Below are 20,631 nucleotides of genomic sequence, written 5' to 3'. Positions count from 1 at the left end.
GTAGTCTAGTTTTCTTTGCGAGAAGCGAGGTCTGTTTCAACCACTTTTTTAACTTTTTTGTCACTCCTTTAGACCGCGCTAGGTCTGGATATGTGGGGGCTTGGTCGGCCTTTGACCAAAAATACAGCTCTCCCCTTCTTCACTCACCACTCACCAAGTGTTGTCTGTGGGAGAAGGCACCTCATAACACAAACAACTTACAGTTTCTATCACTGTCAAATTGTCATAATGCATGCAGATACTCTATAATAGAACAGAATATGGAATTTAGGCCAAAGGATAAGCGTTGGGACCTATGACGTTATTCAACGCTGAAAAAAAAATCGACACCAAAAAGGTTTTGAAAGGTGTAAAGGAGGAAACCCTCAAAGCAGTTGCACTATGAAGCAATTGTTAGGAGAGGGTGGATAGTTAGCTGGAAGAGAATATGAATGGAGGCATAGTAAAAGGAATGAAAGAGGTTGCAGCCAGGGGCCACAGGGACGCTGCAAAGAACCGTAAGTATTGCCTACCGTGCACCTTATGAGGTGCAATGAAGGCAATACCCCATTACTGGGATGGAGATACTCTAGCCCCAGCTGTTATGACCAATGGTTAATGCATCAACCGCATCTCCTTGGCAAAAACAAATACAGATCCAAGATAATTTGGTTTTATGCCATCATTTCTGGTTCGGAATAAAGACGAGGCATCTTGGATAAAGACGAGGCATCGTTGGAATAAAGACGATCATTCCTGGAATAAAGACGATCGTTCCTGGTTCGGAATAAAGACGATTATTCCTGGAATAAAGACGATCATTCCTGGAATAAAGACGGTTAGGAATAAAGCCGATCATTCCTGGTTCAGAATAAAGACGATCATTTCTGGTTCGGAATAAAGACGATCATTCCTGGAATAAAGACGATCATTCCTGGTTTGGAATAAAGACGATCGTTCCTGGTTCGGAATAAAGACGACCCGAAGTATATTCATTCGGATTCAGCATTCAAGTTTTCGTTGAACCTCCGGTATTAGAAGTCTACAACAGAATAGAACCGTTATCGTGTACAATAATTCAATATAAAGTCGAATTATTACTTATGATAAAATACAACTACTTCAAGATTCTGGTGAAAAATATTCGATGAATTTTTATGACATTTGATTCGTGCATCAATAAAAAAAAATGAAAAATAAACACTCATGAAAAATTCCCCCCTGACTTGTAATCTTATTTACAAAATCCTTTTTCATATGAATTATTGTACAGAATACAGACGCAAAATAACTGTTTTTAATGAAAAGTAATCACCCCAGGCAAATTGCTAGAAATAACTAAAATAATAATTTATTGCTCTTCCACATAAAAAAGACACGTTCAGTATATATATTTATATATATATATATATATATATAATATATATATATATATATATATATATGCTTATATTGTATATTGGTGTGTATACACACACACATATATATTATATATACATATATATATATATATATATACATATATATATATATATATATATATATATATATATGGATGCTTTACTTGTTGGATAGCATTAATGAAAAGTTGTTGCTAGGGATATTTTCACATAAACACAACGACATGGGCACGTTCCATTAAGACCCCGGTATGCTTTTGCTGACCATCTTAATGAATAGGGTACCTCACGGTTAGCTGACCGTAGTTGGTTGAAGCATAGACCCCGGGTTGAAGCCAGGTTAGGTATACAGGGTGTCCAAAAAGTCCCATTACCATTACAAGTATTTATTGCTCAGAAACCACATAACATAGTGTAATGCAGTTTTTTGTAGAATGTCCTACATTTCCTCAAGTTTACATTCAGAGCACCTCATGATCTAGTCACACTTCGTAGACGCATTGTTAAAGTTGTCTAAACAGTTGACGTTGATATGCTGCAGCGCGTATGGAGGGAGATAGAATATCGTCTGGACATTGTGAGGGCAATTGGTTGTGCACATGTGGAATGTATTGCATGAAGTGCTCTGAAAGTAAACTTGAGGAAACGTAGAACATTTATGGACACTGTATAATAACACCTACCAGAGCCACTCCCAAGAGCAACAGATATGAAGGCAATAAGATAAGAGATGTGGGTAACCCATCGTACCCATCACCCACCTTTGAAAGGTACAATCAGCCAAAGGGGACGCCGTGGTCGAGTGGGTACACTGCTCGGTTCGTGTTCTCTAGGTTCATGGATCGATTTAGGCCTACCGCTTGCCAATTCACCAGCTGGAAGCGAGTGCCAAAAAAACTGCTAGGGTCCGGAAAGGTCACGGAGATTGCGACCTCATCTCAAGACCCTTCTGATGTCATTTTCCTCAAAATTGGAAAAAGGCAAGGTACAAGGCGATACATATATATATGTGTATGCGTGTGTTTATAATGTGATTGTGTGTGTGTGGTGTATATAATATATATATATATATATATATATATAATATATATATACACATATATAGTACATATATGTGTGTGTGTGTATACATATATATTTGTGTGTGTATATCATAAATATATGAACATATAAATAAATAAATTAATATATTTATATGCATACACATATATATAGTATTTATACATATATATTTAAATATATACATATGTATGTATGTGTGTATATATAATGTACACAAAAGCATGCGCATGATAAAAAACCTAAAACCTCCAGCCTGGAGAGGACACTCAGTGTAAAATCGGAAAATTACCTCCCCCCAAAAAAAAAAAACACGAGTGACAGCTCCCTGCGAAAAAGGGGCGAAAAAATGCCTGAGATATCTGGTCATAAGAGCGAAGCAAATAGAGGGGCCAAGACTAAGGACATCATCCTCCTGCCTGAAAAGGATAGGAGAGGGAGGGAGTTGGGAGGAACGAGGGGAGGGGTTGATAAATGAGTAGGAGGTTGAGGAGGTAAGAGGGAATGTGTGTTGGGGTTGGGGGGGGGTGAGGGAATTAGAGGGAATTGTCGTCAGGACTGGATCTACAAAGGCGCCTTGTGCAGGCCTAGGCGAGCAGATAAGTTAATTAATAAGGACGTCTTTGATCTGGGGACAATGTGTAATCAGGCGCGCAGACCCCAGGGACAAAACTCTTCGTGACGTAATTCCGCCGTTCGGTGCCTCCAAGATTGGGAGGAGGAGGAGTAAGAGTAAGAGGAGGAGGAGGAGGAGGAAAGTGGTGGTGAGGGAAAGGGAGGAAAGAGGAGGAAAAAGCAGGAAAAAAGAGACACGGAGGATAAAAAAGGAAAGGAGGAGGAAACGAGAGAAAACTAAGGGAAGGCGGAAAGAAGAGGAAGAGGAACAGAGGAAAAAAAGAGACGGAAGAAAGAAGAAGAAGAGGAAAAGAGAGGACACTAAGAGGAGGAGGAAGAGAAGAAAAAAAAGAGACGGAAGAAAGAGGAGGAAGAGGAAAAGAGAGGACACTAAGAGGAGGAGGAGGAGAGGAAAAAAAGAGACGGAAAAAAGAAGAGAAGGAAAAAGAAGAGGAAAAGGGGAAAAAAAAAATAGGTAAAGCAGGAGGGTGAGGAAGACGGCACAGAAATGGGAGATGGACAAGAGTAGAGAGAGAGAGAGAGAGAGAGAGAGAGAGAGAAAACAAGGCGTGATCCGACCTTCAGCTTACCCGGGACGCATGCAAGATTTTCCCCTCACGCATAAGTTATAAACATTTTATTCCTAACTAAGCGTAAAATGGTCTTCGTAATTAATACTCATACTTGGTACTACTTATACTGATAACAAGGATAAGTGGAAACATAAAATAATCGAACGGAAACATAACCTAAATTCACTTCACCAAAGAAATTAGAATGCGCTAAAATGTACAGCCAAATAGAGCCTTGTATCACCAAAGAAAATTAAAATCAATGTGTCATATCTCATTAAAAATCATTTTTCTGTACTGTTTAAAATGCATATCATTCATTTTTTACATTTTCATTCTAATAAACCAATAAATATCCTATCCTAAAATTCCTGTATTTTCAACTCGATGCAAAACACCCTTTTCAGACGTTTTTATGTTCTTCCATAGACCTTTCCTACCTCCCCCCAGCACGAACAAGAACAACAACAAAGTAGGCTTACTCCTCCAGTAAGCGAAAAAGGGCGAAGTGCAAAGGTCGCCCATTGAGCGGCATATACAAGGGACAGGCCACACACTGCACTAGTCCACAGCCCCCATAAAGACCCAACATATACACATTGAGACCAACGCCCAAGTCCCACACCTCTTCAGCCAGGCTATAGGACCAGGGAGAACCAAGCAGTGGCTGTCGATGAGTCAGCAGGTAGACCTACAGACTCCCCTGAAAAGCTCTTCCCCAGATCACACAGGGTCGGAGGAGGGGTCGTGCCTGCCAGTGATATCTATCAAGCCAAGCTAGTACTATAAGCAGGGTTTGAACACAAGACTACCACACTGTGAGGTCCAGACGAAGCCAGCTGAGAGGCATCACGACGCTGAGGCTGGGAAAAGAAAAAAAATATAGAAATAAAAAAAACTAGGTGATCAGGAGGAAGAGGAAGCAGACGTAGGGAAGATGACGAAATGATTATGATGATGATGATGATGACGGTAAGGGGTAGGAAGAGGAGACAGGAGAAGGGAAAATAGAAAAATGATGATGATGATGAGGGCCAGGATGGAATGCGGGCGCAAGAGAAAGGGGAAGACCAAATAATGACGAAGCGGTAGAAATAGGGGAAGATAAATAAATGAGGAAATAGGTAAAAGGATGGACAGTATGACGAATTGGAGAGAAGGAGGAGGAGGAAGAAGCAGAAAAGGGGGAGGGGGAAGGGAATATGGAAATTAAGATGAGGTGGTCGTAAGAGAAGTACTTGAAGCTAAGAAACCCATATGAGCGCTGTTAAAAAAAAAAAAACCGACTAGACTAAGAAATTTCTCCACATATATATAAAACCATTACGTCAGAAGGGTTGAAAAAAATTCCAATTCTAGGGCACCCTTTATTAAGTAACAAAATATGAGGCTCGGCTAAGCATGGCTAATGAAAATTCTCTCCGAGAGACAAAGAGCCAAAACCTATTCTTTCCAAAAAAAAAAAATTTTTTTCACATCAAGCTGAAAATAATGAGAGAGAGAGAGAGAGAGAGAGAGAGAGAGAGAGAGAGAAGTCCCAATGGGATTTAGCCTTGGCGTCGGATGCCTTGATCTTCTTGAATATTCATGGTTTTTTGAGATGTTTTTAAGACCAAGATAGGAGAGCTATTTTTCTGAGAGCCGAAGGAAAGAAAACCTCGAGATGGGGATGAATAAACTAGGGAATTATTGGGTAAGGAGAGGGAGAGAGAGAAAGTAGAAAAGACAGAGAGAGAGAGAGAGAGAGAGAGAGAGAGAGGAGGAACGTGAACAGGAGGGAATGAGAAGTTGAATGAGCTGGTAATAATGATATTCGTTTGCATTCGCCGGAGTTAGAGGCGAGAGCAGAGCTTGAGGAAGAAGACTAAGAAGAAGAAGAAGAAGAAGAAGAGCACCTCTGGTGTTGAGCCTAATTCAATTATGAAAAGCTGGAGCTTTGGGCCTCCGATACAGTTACCTAATGAGCTAAGACAAACCACCCCCCCCCCACCCCCCCCTTCGGCCCCAACACCCATGAGCAAGTATGGTAAGGATTCAAACCTCAAGAGAATGACGGATACAGTAGGGGGGCCCGGGTTTCCTGGGGTGACTCAAGAGGATGATGGGTAGGGCCGTGGCCAGCGGTAAGGCGCGGGAGGGAGTTATTACGTGTAGACTGATAAAAGGGGTTAGGTAAGATATTATGGAAGTAAAATACCACATGAAAGTGAAAGCAAGGGACAGACCCATTTGGGCAGGTGGGGGTAAAGGGGCAAAGGCTGGCTCAGGGCTATCATTATTGCGGTTGAGCAGACGAACGAAAACCAGTTGCAAGATACAAAGAAAAACATAGGAAACAAAAGACAGAGATACAGTCCATGCAGGTCGCTGAGTCTGGAGTGACAGCAAAAACAAAGAACGTATTTTTCCATTAGGTAGATCTTGCACAAGATCTACCTAATGTGTTTTTAAATGCATTAATCCCGTCGCAAGATTTTGTGATACTTGCGACTAAAAGATGGTCTCAACCTAGATAGATTAAGTGACATACGGAAAAACCAAAAGCATAGTGAAAGCTTCCTTCTACTGCAAAACGTGAGAAATCCATATTTCCTTTTCAAGAATTTTTAAATTTTCAGTAGAGATATTTGTCTATAGATTAATTTTCAATATTTTTTTTAATACGATAAGCATAAGGCACACATTGGCATCATTTATAGCTGTCCGTTCAGTCAGGTTTTATTTAGGAAAAAAAAAAAGATATGTACACCCCAATCATCTTTTAGATGTATTCCATACATTCACGCAATTGCAGGAATCGCAGTATGTAGCCAATTAGGCACACACGAAGTACTTGCAAAACACTTCGCCTGTGACCAGAAGTAGGCGTACGATTTTTGTTCAAGTGACAGGTGTATTCAGGCACTTCCAATGTTTTGTCATGAACGCATATTTTTCAGGAAACTGTGCAAAAAAAATTCCTCTCTCTCTCTCTCTCTCTCTCTCTCTCTCTCTCTCTCTCTCTCTCTCTCTCTCTCTATATATATATATATATATATATATATATATATATATATGAGAGAACAGTTTGTAAATAAAACTAAAAATGGCATCTCAGTACACATCCCATATAACACAGTATACAATGAGTGCAAAAACTAGAAAGATGTTGGCTCTACGATACAAGATAATTAAGTAAAAATAAATTTAGATGTATCTTTAGGTTCATAATATACGTCACCCGATCTCCCTTAAATTATGTTGGAAGTATGGCCGTTTTTTCAATATTCTTCTTCTTCTCCAACTATAACTCCAACCGGCATTTCTTCACCCAGATTACGATACTGATCAGATGTGTGTGTGTGTTGTGTGTGTAAACTTAAGCCAAGAAATTTCGGCAAAGACTTAATATTGATGGTGGAAAAATTGAAGCACTAGACTTACTTATCTATAGGTGAGAGTCCGCATTTGTAGCTCTAGGAAGGAAGCAAAGAAGAGATGCATGATGGTTGTGTGAACTAATTCCCCTTTATGGATGTGAGGTGTGACCAGTGAATACAAAGGACAAAAAAGGGTTGAAACGATATACATGAATCGGTCTGCACGGAATTTATTAGTGTAAAAAGAAAAGAATGAAGACTAAAGTGATCGATATCTATCGTTTTAGAAGTCATAAAGCTCTGTAATATTGTTCTCAGTCTGGTGGGATGTTCTTTCTCTGCCAGGTAAGGTGGGTGGTGGCTAAGATCCTCATTACAGAACACCAGGAGGAAGTGCTCTTCGAAGCACCACTTTCCAGGGCAAATGACGTGTTGGTGAACACACTCACACATACACACACACACACACAGACAAACACAAGGACAAACACACGCACACATGTGTTGTGCACATATAATATATATATATATATGTGTGTGTGTGTGTGTGTGTGTGTGTGTGTGTGTAAAATTATACACAAACAAGCTATGTACTCTATATACTACACATTCATATGCCCTACAAAATTTCCTTTGCGTCTCGTTGAATACTTAGATTCCCAAAGTAATTAAGTTCCGTAATGAAACAGCACAATTAGCATGTTAATTAAGGCATTTATGTGATAAAATTAATGTATTTTTCGCAGCTACATTAAAGTGAATAATTTAACGTGAAGACTCTGATGCCTCAAGAATGATATAATTTAACCAATTACGAAGCTTTTTAACGGGACCGTCGGTTATCGCCAGTATACTCTTGCTTTTCAAGGATGGATACTAATAATAATAATAATAATAATAATAATAATAATAATAATAATAATAACTCATCTTTAACAACTGTTGAAATCATTCTGACACAACATAATCAGTAGCCTCCCTCATATCCCGTTGATCCAGCCACGAAAAAGGAGAAATCTACGGAGAATTCTTATTCACGTTTCGTACTCATGCGCTCGCAACTCTCTGGGTCTCTGAAGAAACTGCGTAATTAATTCGGTAGGTTTTTCAGGATCGCGGTGCGTGTGTATGTATGTATACACTCATATACGTATATACATATAATAGCCCCACTAACTTTTCGATATCCTCACATCTTTTGGATAGCTTGTCACTACAAGGCCTTGAATCCGAAATGCAGGTTCTTGCAAACAATGGGCTAGGGAGAGGTTAAACTAATGCATTCAGGACTAGTTTGCCGTTTTGTGCAGAAAACTTCCATACCTTCATGTGCTTAATATACCCTACAAATATATTACCATGAAAAGAATAATGAATTGTTTCTTTGTATGATGTTTTTACGTTGCATGGAATTCAGCAACGGGACCAACGGCTTTACGTGACTTCTGAACCACGTCGAGAGTGAACTTCTATCACCAGAAATACACATCTCTGATGCCTCAATGGAATGCCCAAGAATCCAACTCACGGCCAACGAGGTGGCAGGCCAAGACTAAGCCGACCACGCCACTGAGGCGCTAAGAAAAAAATATTATTGAGTGAATACCGGAACCCCATTCAAATAAGTTCCCTGTCAAAAATTAATTAATTACTACATCAAAACCGAAACAGACGGTAAAATCAAAATAAAATTCTATAGTCCACCTGCAAAACAAGGCGGATTTTTAAAAAATTAAATAAATTTTCTCTCCTTTTTTAAGATTTTTGCCACCAATCATGTTAAAACCTCCAGATTCTAAATCCATTCAAGACCTACCTTAGACACGGGAATATCTGGCTTGATGTGGCTGACAGTTCTGAAAAGGCAGAAATTCGAGTTAGCAGTGAATACGGAAGAACCTAAAACTAAAGGAAATTCATGAAATTAGGGAAATTGCTTTGAGTGCACAATCCTTCGGTAAAAATATTGATAATTTCTTCAGTAACAAATAAAACTGCCTTCCTAAAGAAACCAAGATTAGGAATGAAATTCACGGTGAAAAATTTTTATTGATAAAAACACTCTTTTGCTGCTGCTCTTTCAAAAACGAATTGTTTTGTTTGTATGGTGTTTTGACGTTGCATGGAACCAGTGGTTATTCAGCAACGGGACCAACGGTTTTACGTGACTTCCGAACCACGTCGAGATTCGTGAACTTCTATCACCAGAAATACACATCTCTGACCCTTCAATGGAATGCCCCAGAGAATAGAACTCGCGGCCACCGAGGTGGCAGGCAAAGACCATACCAACCACGCCACTGAGGCGCTAACAATTCGCGCAACCAGTACTTATCAACTATTATGTCGTGCACCGACCCGTTCTCCAAACGCCAATCCCCAAAGGAACGCAGACTGATTTTCATTTCCAAACGAATTATATCATCGAGTTTATTTTGCTAACTGAATCGCGTCTCGCCAAAGCTCAAATTTTATGTCAGCTTGAGAACTTAATGAAAAGACCCATTCTAATTTTCTGATGACAGAACTATTCCCAAAATAAATGTGCTCCTTAACTCGTAAAAATACGTACGCGGCCTAATGCACAACACCCTTTATCTAGTGTCAAAAATTAGAATGGAAAAACTGTAAATAACCTTCATAAAAGAAATCAGATCTAATGGAAACAAGACCCCATTTTCTCCTGTCAGTATTATTTAAGATTTCTTAAAACTCAGTAAATCACATATAAGCACTAAGCAAATCCAAATTTTACTAAAACTCCCATTAAATTACTTTCTATACCATATCATATTTTCAATAAATTACTTTCTATACCATAACATCTTTAGCACCTTACACACTGTGTGAGTACCTATTCTTTCATAGGCTTTTTCTAGATCTATTCATACTACACAATATTTTTCCGTTACTATAACACATAAACCTTGTAAAGCAGTTCTAAATAAACACTTGATCCATCACACACCCTCTCCCTTGTCTAAATCGATACATTTCATACCACATCAATCTGTCTTATATTTCTAAAATAAAATCCTACCATACACTTTTCCTTACACACGAAGTTATCTTGCGCCCTTATAATTATTACCGTTCAGTCTTGTCATCGTTAACCTTATGCAAAAATAAACTATTTCTCTTTTCCCCTATTTCTTTAGAACCATTCCCACGTCTAAAAATACCCCATACACCCTAGTCAGCCCATCAATCACACTTTCGCTACTGTATCATTTTTATGCCACCCTTTGTGCTCGATTTCTTAACTCACCTTATCACTCCCTCAAGTCACTATAGAAATAATTCTGAAATTTACACAAACCTCTATCACACGTATATAATATAGATCTGCTTCTATTTCACTGCTTGCATGCAACAAATCCCCACAAACACTCATGCATCAACAAAGGACTATATTCTCTTCAGACAACATCTCTCCATTTGCAACTTTTAATATGAGATCCATTTACTAACTAGTGTTTTTCTCTCTACATATCTGCATGCATATTTGCCCGTTTGCGTATTCTAAATCAGGTTGTCACCCTTAACAGGTGGCAGACCTGCGGAAAATAGGCAACAGCCAATGCCAAGTTCACCCCTTAGAAAGCACACACACACACACAAACGCACACACACACACACATATATATATATGTGTGTGTGTGTGTGTGTGTGTTAGTATTATCTTCCCATGGTGAATAAGAATTGACGACTAGAAACACATGATTTTCATATAAAAATATACAATGCATTCATGATAGCAACGATAAAAAGAGAAAAACATTTTGTTCTGTCAAGGATTACCACACATCTGTTGGAAGAGCAAGTTGATTGACATGGTGAAGAGTAGAACATCTGATCCTACACAATGTATTCATGATAAGACAAGGAATAAAGTAATAAAATTTGATGGGTCATGATCTGTATACAGAAGTTGTAAGAGCAAGTTGATAAACGTCACGGTGAGGATTGCATCTGCCCAATATCTTGTCGAACATAAAATTAAAAAAGAAGGTAAACTTGTTCAAATGTGACTAGATATGTAATTGAGACCCGCAAAATTTGATAGGAAAGAACAAGAGTGGTATTTTGGGTGAAGAAGGGCTGGTAATGGCTCAGGATTACAACAGTGAAAGGAATTCATAAGATCGCAAAATTCAAGGATGGAGTGTTTGTGGGAATAAGAGGGTAAGAAAAAGAAACAAAGAATGAGTCAAAGGGACTAATAAACAAGAGGGTTTATAAAGAATTATGGAAATGGTTTGAAGAATATTTGCAAGACATGAAACAGGATCATGAAGCAATATAAAAGAACTATGTGCATTGACCAAGAACAGTGATAGAAAAAATGGGGTAAACAGAAACAGAACATTTACTACTATATTTGAGGTCAAACTTGCAAGGAGATAAAGAGGTTGTACTTTGAGAAGTATACCTAGAGAGATAATTGAAAATTCAGATGCAAATGGAGACTATCTACAGAGAGTGTAGTCCTGTGTAAATGTAAAGAGTATCTTGAAAATTTGTTGAATGTAGACAATACAGTAATGCAGATCCGAATGATGTAAATGGGAATGAAGACATATAAATTAGAAGATGGAAAAAAAAAACCCTGTTAAGGGCAAGGCCAACTAAAGGGTTGGCGAACGCCAAGGTAATAAGAGTTGACGAGATTGCAGTACATTGGTGAAAGTATGATCGAATCGCTGTCCAAACTGAGTATAATATGTCTGGAAGAGGGAATGTATTCAAAGGAATGGGTGACACGAACTAATGTTCCTTTGTATAAGAATAAAATAGATAAGAATCACTGTCAAAATTATGGGGTTAATATGGCTTGGTAAATAAGACAAGATGCGTAGTGATTGATAGATAACGTAAGCGAAAGCAAGACCTGAACCCTATCAGTGAGGACTACATTAAATTGATATGTCAATTTTTCTGTCAGTGGTTTGGCTTTATCATATGGGACATAAATCATAACAACAATCATAGCCAAAGAGTAGTATATGCGGTTTCCTATGCATGAAATATATATGTATAAATATATGTGTATATAAATATATGTGTATATATACCATATCATATCATATTTTTAACTATATATATATATCATATATATATATATATATATATATATATATATATATATGACTGGTAAAAATGTTCTGTTACAACAGAAATCCATCTAACAAAAGAAGCCCATAAAAATGCCAAAATATAGAGAGAAAATGCTATATTTCAGTTAGGTATGGACAACACAACTCAGCTGTTTTCAACCATGTAAATGAACATAACCACAGAATAAACTTGAATTTGTCACATATAATTTATAGCAGCAACTGACGTTACAAAAGTCGATGATAGAATCAGCCTTGATCAAACAGAGACAGGTAATGAACATCTCAAAGGGCGCATGGATCCAGATGTCATTGATAAAGTTTTCATTCAACCAACGCTTAAGAGGATTAAAGAAGGATTATCAGTGGGAGTGACCCAATGAGCTTACCTGTGGATGGATCTCTTGGTATAAATGGTATAAATGTATAAATACCACCTTTTATGTAACTTTTCCCATTCATATACCTGAAGAGAGAGACAGCAGTCTCTGAAATATAGTATTTTCTTTCTATATTTTGGCGTTTTTTACGGGCTCCTTTTATTATATATATATATATATATATATTTATATAATTATATATATATTATATTATTATTACATTATATCCTTACGTATGTTAAACAACAATTAATTGAATTTTAAGAAATCTTTACGAAGAGATTCTATGATTATCTAGAGTAACGTAGGGTGAATATTTACAGGGAACATTACATAATCTACTAAACTAAGCCTAGCGTTATAAATTCAAATATGAAAAACTACCCCATAACTCATCGTATAGTGCCCTCTCATTGCTACCGTAGTATTAATAACTCGATTTACTGGCGGCATATCATTTCCATCACCTGCCAACTACAACGAGGAAGTAAAATTCTGGAATGCTGGATATAAATTCAGTCCAGCCCCTCCCCCACCAAAGCGTCTGCTTAGCCGAACGAAACCAAGAATCGAGGAAAGGAATGTTAAGGTCAACAGGCACATTCCTCCTCCCCCTCCCCCTCCTCCTCTCCCCCCACTTTTCTCTCTCTCCCTCTCTCCCTACATCCAAATTGTAAGATTGGCCAAATTTATGGCAACCTCCATCACGAACATCTATAGGCCGTGGGGGGAAAAAGGTGGTCGGTAAGACCGAATTCCTTTCGCTTTTGTCTCGTAGGTTACATAAAAACACAAGAAAAAAAAGAAACAAAATTGGAGCACGCCGTCCATCTATCCTTAAGTCTAGTGAAGGTGTTCAAGAGGTAGTCGAAAATAAAAGCTTGTTTGGAAATTCTTCCCTTCATTTTTCTTTTCAGATTCCCCAGCAGTTGATTCTGATTGGCGTGGGTTTCCTGGAAAAGAAAGCCAATTAAGTGAATACCTTCCCGCTTACGAGGAAAGAACAATCTACCTCGTTATTGCAAATTCCCAACAAAAACCAGTTCCTCCTAAAGCATTTTCTTTTCCCATAATCTTCCCTCATATCAAGACCCAATATGTCTCTTGTATGGCTACTCATGTTACCCTTTAACCTTATGCAGAGAGAGAGAGAGAGAGAGAGAGAGAGAGAGAGAGAGAGAGAGAGAGAACGTCGGTAAATTATGGAGGTGCTTTTATGACGTCATAACTATAGTGAGAGGGGAGGGCTTCCAGTGCCTCATTTGTTTGTCGGTGTGCATTCCTCGTTAATCTGCTTCTCAGCGTGCTTACCTGAGCTTGTCTCTCAGAGCATGTCTGCCTCCTTTTCACATTGCTTCAACTGGAATTCACAAAACAAACCCTGGCGAATGACCTCTATCTCATACGAGCTCCAAACAACGACAAAAACAAGTCTAGTTTGTGTGAACTGTGAAGGGGCTATACTCCAATACTCTTCCCGCTTTCTCTGTCGGCTCCTCCTGACGCGGTTGCCAGATCCATGGCCTTTTCGTATGAAATAGTAAAGGGGGAAAGGAAAATAAATACACGTTTGAATGTCCTTTGGTCGAAATACCTGCTGAAATCAATTCATTTAAAACACCATAAAAAAGACGAGATGGAAAGAGTGAGCCAACTCTGCAACGAGAAACCGCTAGCCTCTAACATCGTAAGGCATGGATAGAAAAGTTTTCCCCCACCTCTTCCTGAATGAGAGAGAGAGAGAGAGAGAGAGAGAGAGAGAGAGAGAGAGAGAGAGAGACGTGAGGTGTAACCAATAGTTTGCGGGGTATATATAAAATCTTCGTGTGTGTGTGTGTGTGTATTGTGTGTATATATATATATAATATCTATTATATATATATTATATATAATATATATGCCTGCCGCCTTTTTCCACTTTTAAAAGGTTGGTGTTGGAGAAATATAGCCTTCCAGCTCTCAGCAAATCCCTAGTGTTAAGGCCTATGGCCCGCCCTCATTTTTTGCTCAAAAGCTCATGTAGCATCTATTGACAAATGAGTCGACTGATGGTCGGCAGGATGGTATGAACCACAAACCTTATAAATGCCAGCCCACTGAACTGGAGGGAGAGAGAGAGAAACGGGGACCCCCTTACTTATTTGGTCACTGTATTAGAGCATTTAAATACAAAGCTCAATATATCTTCAGATCACAGACCTTTCCCTCCATCTATGTACATAAACTCGGATCCGTACCGCAAATATCTGTGTAGGTATCATCTATCAATATTTTCTTTTATTGTTTCATCATCTGTTATAACTAAAAATACCAGTTCTACTGTATACAAGTAACCACACATTGAAAAACGTAAGAGGGCATTGTTGCCACTACAATCACACATTATGTACCTGGTAAAAATGGCCAGTAGATTTTACACACACACACACACACACTAGACCGAAAGTGCTTGCTATCTCGCTTTTCATTTTTCCTTCGTGGCAAAAACCTTTAGTTATACATAGCATCACGTTTTATATTCTTCGTGATCAAGTTATTCATATAATATATATATATATATATATATATATATATATATATATAAATTAATGTGTGCGTGTTTTGTGTATGATCGTGTGCATGATTGGACATTAGTAAACGTGCGTGTATAATAAAAAAAAAATTATATAATCTGTTCGTTACCAAAAACCCCTTTCTCCATACGTGACAGAACAGCACTCTTTCGGCAGCCTTTATTTACACATTAGAATTTTGCTAATTAAAATCGATGCCCGGCTGCGAGCACGGGAGAAAACGAATTATGAGATCGGCAAGGAAATCTAGACCTTTTTACCGCTTGACGAAATGGCTATTTTTTCTTGACAAGCCTGGGATTCTTAATTCCTCTCATTCATCGAACTACGTGCGTTCATAATTGAGGAACTAGTCTCCAGATACGATCAAACAAACAAAGCCAAAAAACGGAATAAAAAAAAGGAAAGTCATTAACTACGTTGAATACAACTATGGAATAAAGTAGGGAAGGGAGGAGAGAGGGAATTGTTTCAGAATGTTAAGGAAGTAGAATCCACGTGAGATATCATACACCATTACTGGCTTAAACAAAGAAGAAAAGAAAGACTTGGAGGTATAATTAAAGAGCACCTCTTGCCACATCTCCTACTGGGATACGAGCGATAACTTGGCGCATCAAAGGGTGCTAGTCATCCTGGAGGAAATATGGCAACGTCGCGGCCGCTATCGTTTGAATAAATCTTATGGTGGGACGACGCTTGGGGAAGAGCCAGGGAGGGAGGGAGGAAGGGAGAGATCAGGGAATTTCGGGCTTGCCAGACGCACGACGCCACCGAGCCTCCTAGATAACCAGTCACGAAAAGCGAAGTTTAAACACAACCTCCAAACGAAACTCTCGTCCTTCCTGCTGACTAATCCTTAAGTCCCAGAGACAGCCAAAACAGGGGAAGCTTGTCTCCCCCCACCCCTAGGGAGGCGTACAACGTGTTTACAAATGACGGCACCGCCATCCAGACGGGACTTAACAATAAATGTTGTAGCGGCAGATAAAAAAAAAAGAAAAAAAATAGGAGTGGGGGTAGTGGGAGGTAGACAAAGAAAAATGATAGCAGCGGCAATATAATGCCCGGCCCGCAGGCACAAAGAGAATAATATTGATGGCTTTACTGCTGGGCAAAAGGGAGTTTAAGAGAAGGCTAGATCTGGCCGATATGAGGAACTCGCAAAGAAAAGTTATCGAAAAATAATGACAAAGGGGTTCATTTTACAGAGCTTTGTTATTACTCAATCATTTCCATCATGCTTTGTTTGAACCGCATGCTGCATGCTTTCGAACACTTACGATAAACACACTATATATACCATGATCTTTCCTCCCCGTGACCCATAAAAACAGCATTTCATTCAAATACGACTTAAATCCATCTTCATATTTCATATTATTTGGGTAAATTTCCTGGTGAAACACACACACACATATAACATATAATCTATATATGTGTGGCATTTTTGTAAGTACATAACATCCTCAAGTCAAAACTCAAAGCGAAATATTTCACTGCTAAAAAATCATACAATATTTTATGAATATTTCACACAGTTTAATTCACGTTGTACACTACGGATTATGCGCGCCCGCACACACAAATACATACATGCATACATACATACATACTATATATATATATATATATATATTATATATATATATATATATATATATATAAAGCAAGCAGTACATGGGACACCACATCTACTACAAAGGCCCGCTTAAAACAAAAACAGCCGTACAAAAGGGTACATCCGGCAGGGGGCCACAAGTCTAAATAGGCATATCGAGACAACAACCCTACTCTCTCTCTCTCTCTTCTCTCCTAAGCACAGCTGGTAATTTACCGTAGCAACCAACATCCTCAGCAACGTAAACCCCCGCAACAAATTTATTTCCCTTCACTACCTCTCCCCACCCCCAAACGCCCCACACACCAACCATCACCCCCCAAACCCACTCCTTGTATTCTATCCATCCCAGGGACGGCGGGTGGGGGAAGGGAGGGAGGGAACAACGCCCTCCCTTTCTCCAACGGTTCCCCTCACCTTATCAACCCGTGGGTCTCCGACCATCGCATTATCCCAATTTTTGCCGTCGCTTATCTTGGCGGTGCATTCTTGGCTTGCTGCCCATTTCTTTCCAAACACATCTGAAGGACGAAATGTTCGTGTGGTTGTTTCTTTTGTTCCCCTCGTGACATTTGCTTCATTAGTTTTTTCTGGTCGCCGCCTCTTTGTTTTCCTCCCTTGCCTGTTATTTCTATGACCGGAATACGATTCATTAAAAATTCACGCAAATGCAAATGCAACCTAACGTATCCTATTTTACTGTGAGAAAAGGTTGTGTAGTTATATATAATGAGTGCAGTATATCTGTATGGGTGAAATTGTTGTAGGGGTAAATGTACTACATGCATCAATAATCTAAATGACTCATTAACTAAAAATTTGAGCTACTTTCAAAATTAAACAAATTAATAATGTCCATGGAACACATTTTACACACACACACATTATATATATATATATATATATATATATATATATATATATATATGTGTGTGTGTGTGTGTGTGTGTGTGTGTGTGTGTGTGTGTGTAAGAATTCGAGAAGTTAAGAGGGCATGCGGCTATTACAATTACATTATCACGTATAAATATGTAGTTGTGGAAACCATGACCATGCTAATGGTCATTTACACGTCATTGTCACTTACATTGTATTTTCATCCCCATGCAAGCAACAGATATGGACTATGAAACGCCTTCAGTGCCTTTGCTTCCATTCAATTAATACATATTACTATGTTATCCTTACTTTAATCATCATATCTCTAATGCCCGAGTCAGAAGAGAATAAAAGTGACCAATTTCCAAATTCTTTTGATATGAAACAAAGTAAGGAGGGAAAAAAATAATTAATTTCGTGACAATAATTACACAAACACGTATATATATATATATATATATATATATATATATATATATATATATATATATTATATATATATATTATATATATATATAATAAAAACCACTTAAAAGAAAGTTTCCCTGAAAATGAACAGCTACAACATCGTTAATAACAACTGATAACGACATCCACTGTTACAATTTTTAGACCAAAGAAAATTCCATCCACACTGTGATTTTTATTTTTCTATAAGAGTTAGACTCCTGAGCAAACAAAATACTATTTATCACTATCAAAATAATTATAATAGTTGAACCAATGGGAGGATGGAATTTAGACAATGCACCCAAATTCAGCTTCAAATAAGCTAACAAATATGTCAAGTGAAGGCATGCTTTTTCAACAGTGAAATGAACCTCAAGTGGTTTAACACTACCTAGCAAAGCCTTGCAGCATTTAGTTGGTTTCACAAGGGTGCAAAGGGTGCTTTAACATTTATGGAAACAAATTTATATGAAGATTTGAAGTTGCTACTCCACTGCCAACAAATAAGCAATCACCAAATTCACGTACATGATAAAACATATGCCCAGTAAGAACAACATCCTAGCCAACAAATTATCATATGCAGAAGTTAATGGAGTTAAACCCAGTTGCCAACGTCATGGATGTAAGGATCCACTAAGCTCTAAAAGCAGGGTACATCACAAGGTGCAATGGCTCTTTCTGGAAAACACAACTGTCCCATGTAATTCTTAGTCTACATATTCCCTACTGGCAACAGGTTCTATGGTGGCCATTATTTCCCCAGCTAGGGTGCAGACACTTGCCTCTTTTTAGAATGGATTGGGATGTCCCTTTTGCTGCACCTTATTTGGATGTCATTATTGTCCTTGTCATCCTGATGGTCATCCTTGATCTCATAGTTTTGGAGGCCTCCGGCAACTAATGCAATTTATCAAAGGAGGTCTGCCATGAGATTACCCTTAGTGTTGGACAGGGCAGTACAAATGTTGGCTGGCAGATAGCACTGCCAAATCTTCCTGGTGAGGTCGACCCTCTGTGATTTCCAATCTGAGCCAAGTTCTCGTAGGGTAAGAAGGAGCTTGAGCTCATTCCAGGCAATACCTTTGCTAATGTGTCTCCCAGCGGAGTGTTGAGGAAATTGAGGGTTTGTCAGACAAGGTTAGGCAGTGGCAAAGAGAACTCTGTGATGAGGAACTAACTGAGTTTTTTTGTATTCAATCCATGCAGATTGCCTTGAGGTTGTTGTCTGCCTTTTTCACTAATCTCGAGAAATTTCAGCGTGTAAAGTAAATGTGGTATAAAGGTGACTCCAAGAATTGCAGAGTATAATATATACTCTGCTGTTAGGAACAGTGCATGGTAGAAAATTAATAAACTAGGTTGGCAGAAAGACTGACAGGGGATGAACATTGCAGGTTTAGACATGAACGAAGGGATTTTGCTACTACGGACATATGGACATAAACAAATAATGACAGAATCAATAGAAAAGCAACAAGGAGAGTAATGAGGACGTTTGGAATACTAGGTAGGTTAGGAGCAACGAAACAATTTATTCTATTACAATAGTGAAGGTAGTCATGAGTATGTAGATGGGAGAGCAAATAAGACTAAGACAAAAGGGTTCCAAGCTTCCATGACTGTTTAATATCCTCATAAATACGGTGATGCAAAATGTTTGCAGCCAAGTATTATGCAAAAATGCAAGTTGTGTAGTAATAAAGTTAGCTGTGAGCGGGTGAGGAGTGATTCAAGTTTATAGATGATGCAGTTCTACATATCGGGGATAGTAAAGGGGATTTGTAAAAACCAGTGTAGAGTATAAAGGTAATTGCAAGAGAAAGTTTCAAATAAATTGAAACCAGAAAACATGGCACAATTAGTGTTCTCATGGATGCTGGAAGAATGGAAGCAGTTGATTCTTAAATTATTTACTATTAGATTTTATGCAAATAATAGGATGAAAGGGAGAGTAACTAAACAGATAAAGTAACGGAGGTAAGAAGGGTGTGGACCATAGACTGGGTATGGATTTGAAGAGTCTATATGAAAGCCAGACGAGGGTATGAATTATGAATAAAAATGAAGGCAAAGCGTTTAAACCTTTGAAATGATCTGTCAGGTGGTAAGTGCAACACAAAAAAGCCAAAAGTGTAGAAGTGATAAAATGGATTCTTTAGATGAATGAATTCATCAGCATGTTTCGAGATGCTATGTACTTGTGGCAACAAGGGTAGACGGGGTGTTGAAAAGAGGAATTGAAAAAGAAATAGTTTTAATATCCAGGAAGGGCAAGAAGTGAACTGCAGTGTGTGTACAATGGGGGTAAAATGGGGGTTCAGTGAGCTTTCTTTGTGGGTCATGAAATGGATAATGTTATAGAAATTTGTTGCATAAATGATTCATGATTGCGGTGGTTTATGTCTGCAACCACCCTGTCTGATAAAATGCCCCAAATGGTGAGATCATAATTATTTATTGCTTCAAAGAAATTTCCGTTTTCCACAGAACGAAATGAGTCAAAAGTTTAGAAAGTCTCGTTTTTTTCCCTCGAACCGTCAGGTCTCCTTATTCGTCTGGATTAAACATACATCTATAACTCACTCCTAAAATAACGAAGGACAAAGTTGCAATCAAATAACAGA

The 20,631-nt window shown here is 38.4% G+C and overlaps 1 protein-coding gene across 1 annotated transcript in view; it reads right to left on the bottom strand.

The window, feature by feature from the left end:
* LOC135200774 (uncharacterized) overlaps positions 1-20,631 on the bottom strand; it is a 234,647-nt gene that overhangs the window by 100,277 nt on the left and 113,739 nt on the right. Inside the window, exon 2 of the mRNA XM_064229414.1 lies at positions 8,801-8,840. Within this exon, the coding sequence (XP_064085484.1) occupies positions 8,801-8,840 (40 nt within the window). The remainder of the gene's footprint in view (positions 1-8,800; positions 8,841-20,631) is intronic.

Source organism: Macrobrachium nipponense, chromosome 27 (genome assembly GCF_015104395.2).
Source record: "Macrobrachium nipponense isolate FS-2020 chromosome 27, ASM1510439v2, whole genome shotgun sequence".
Taxonomy (NCBI): domain Eukaryota; kingdom Metazoa; phylum Arthropoda; class Malacostraca; order Decapoda; family Palaemonidae; genus Macrobrachium; species Macrobrachium nipponense.
Note: the sequence above shows the minus strand (reverse complement) of the source record. Positions and strands in the feature narration are given on the sequence as shown.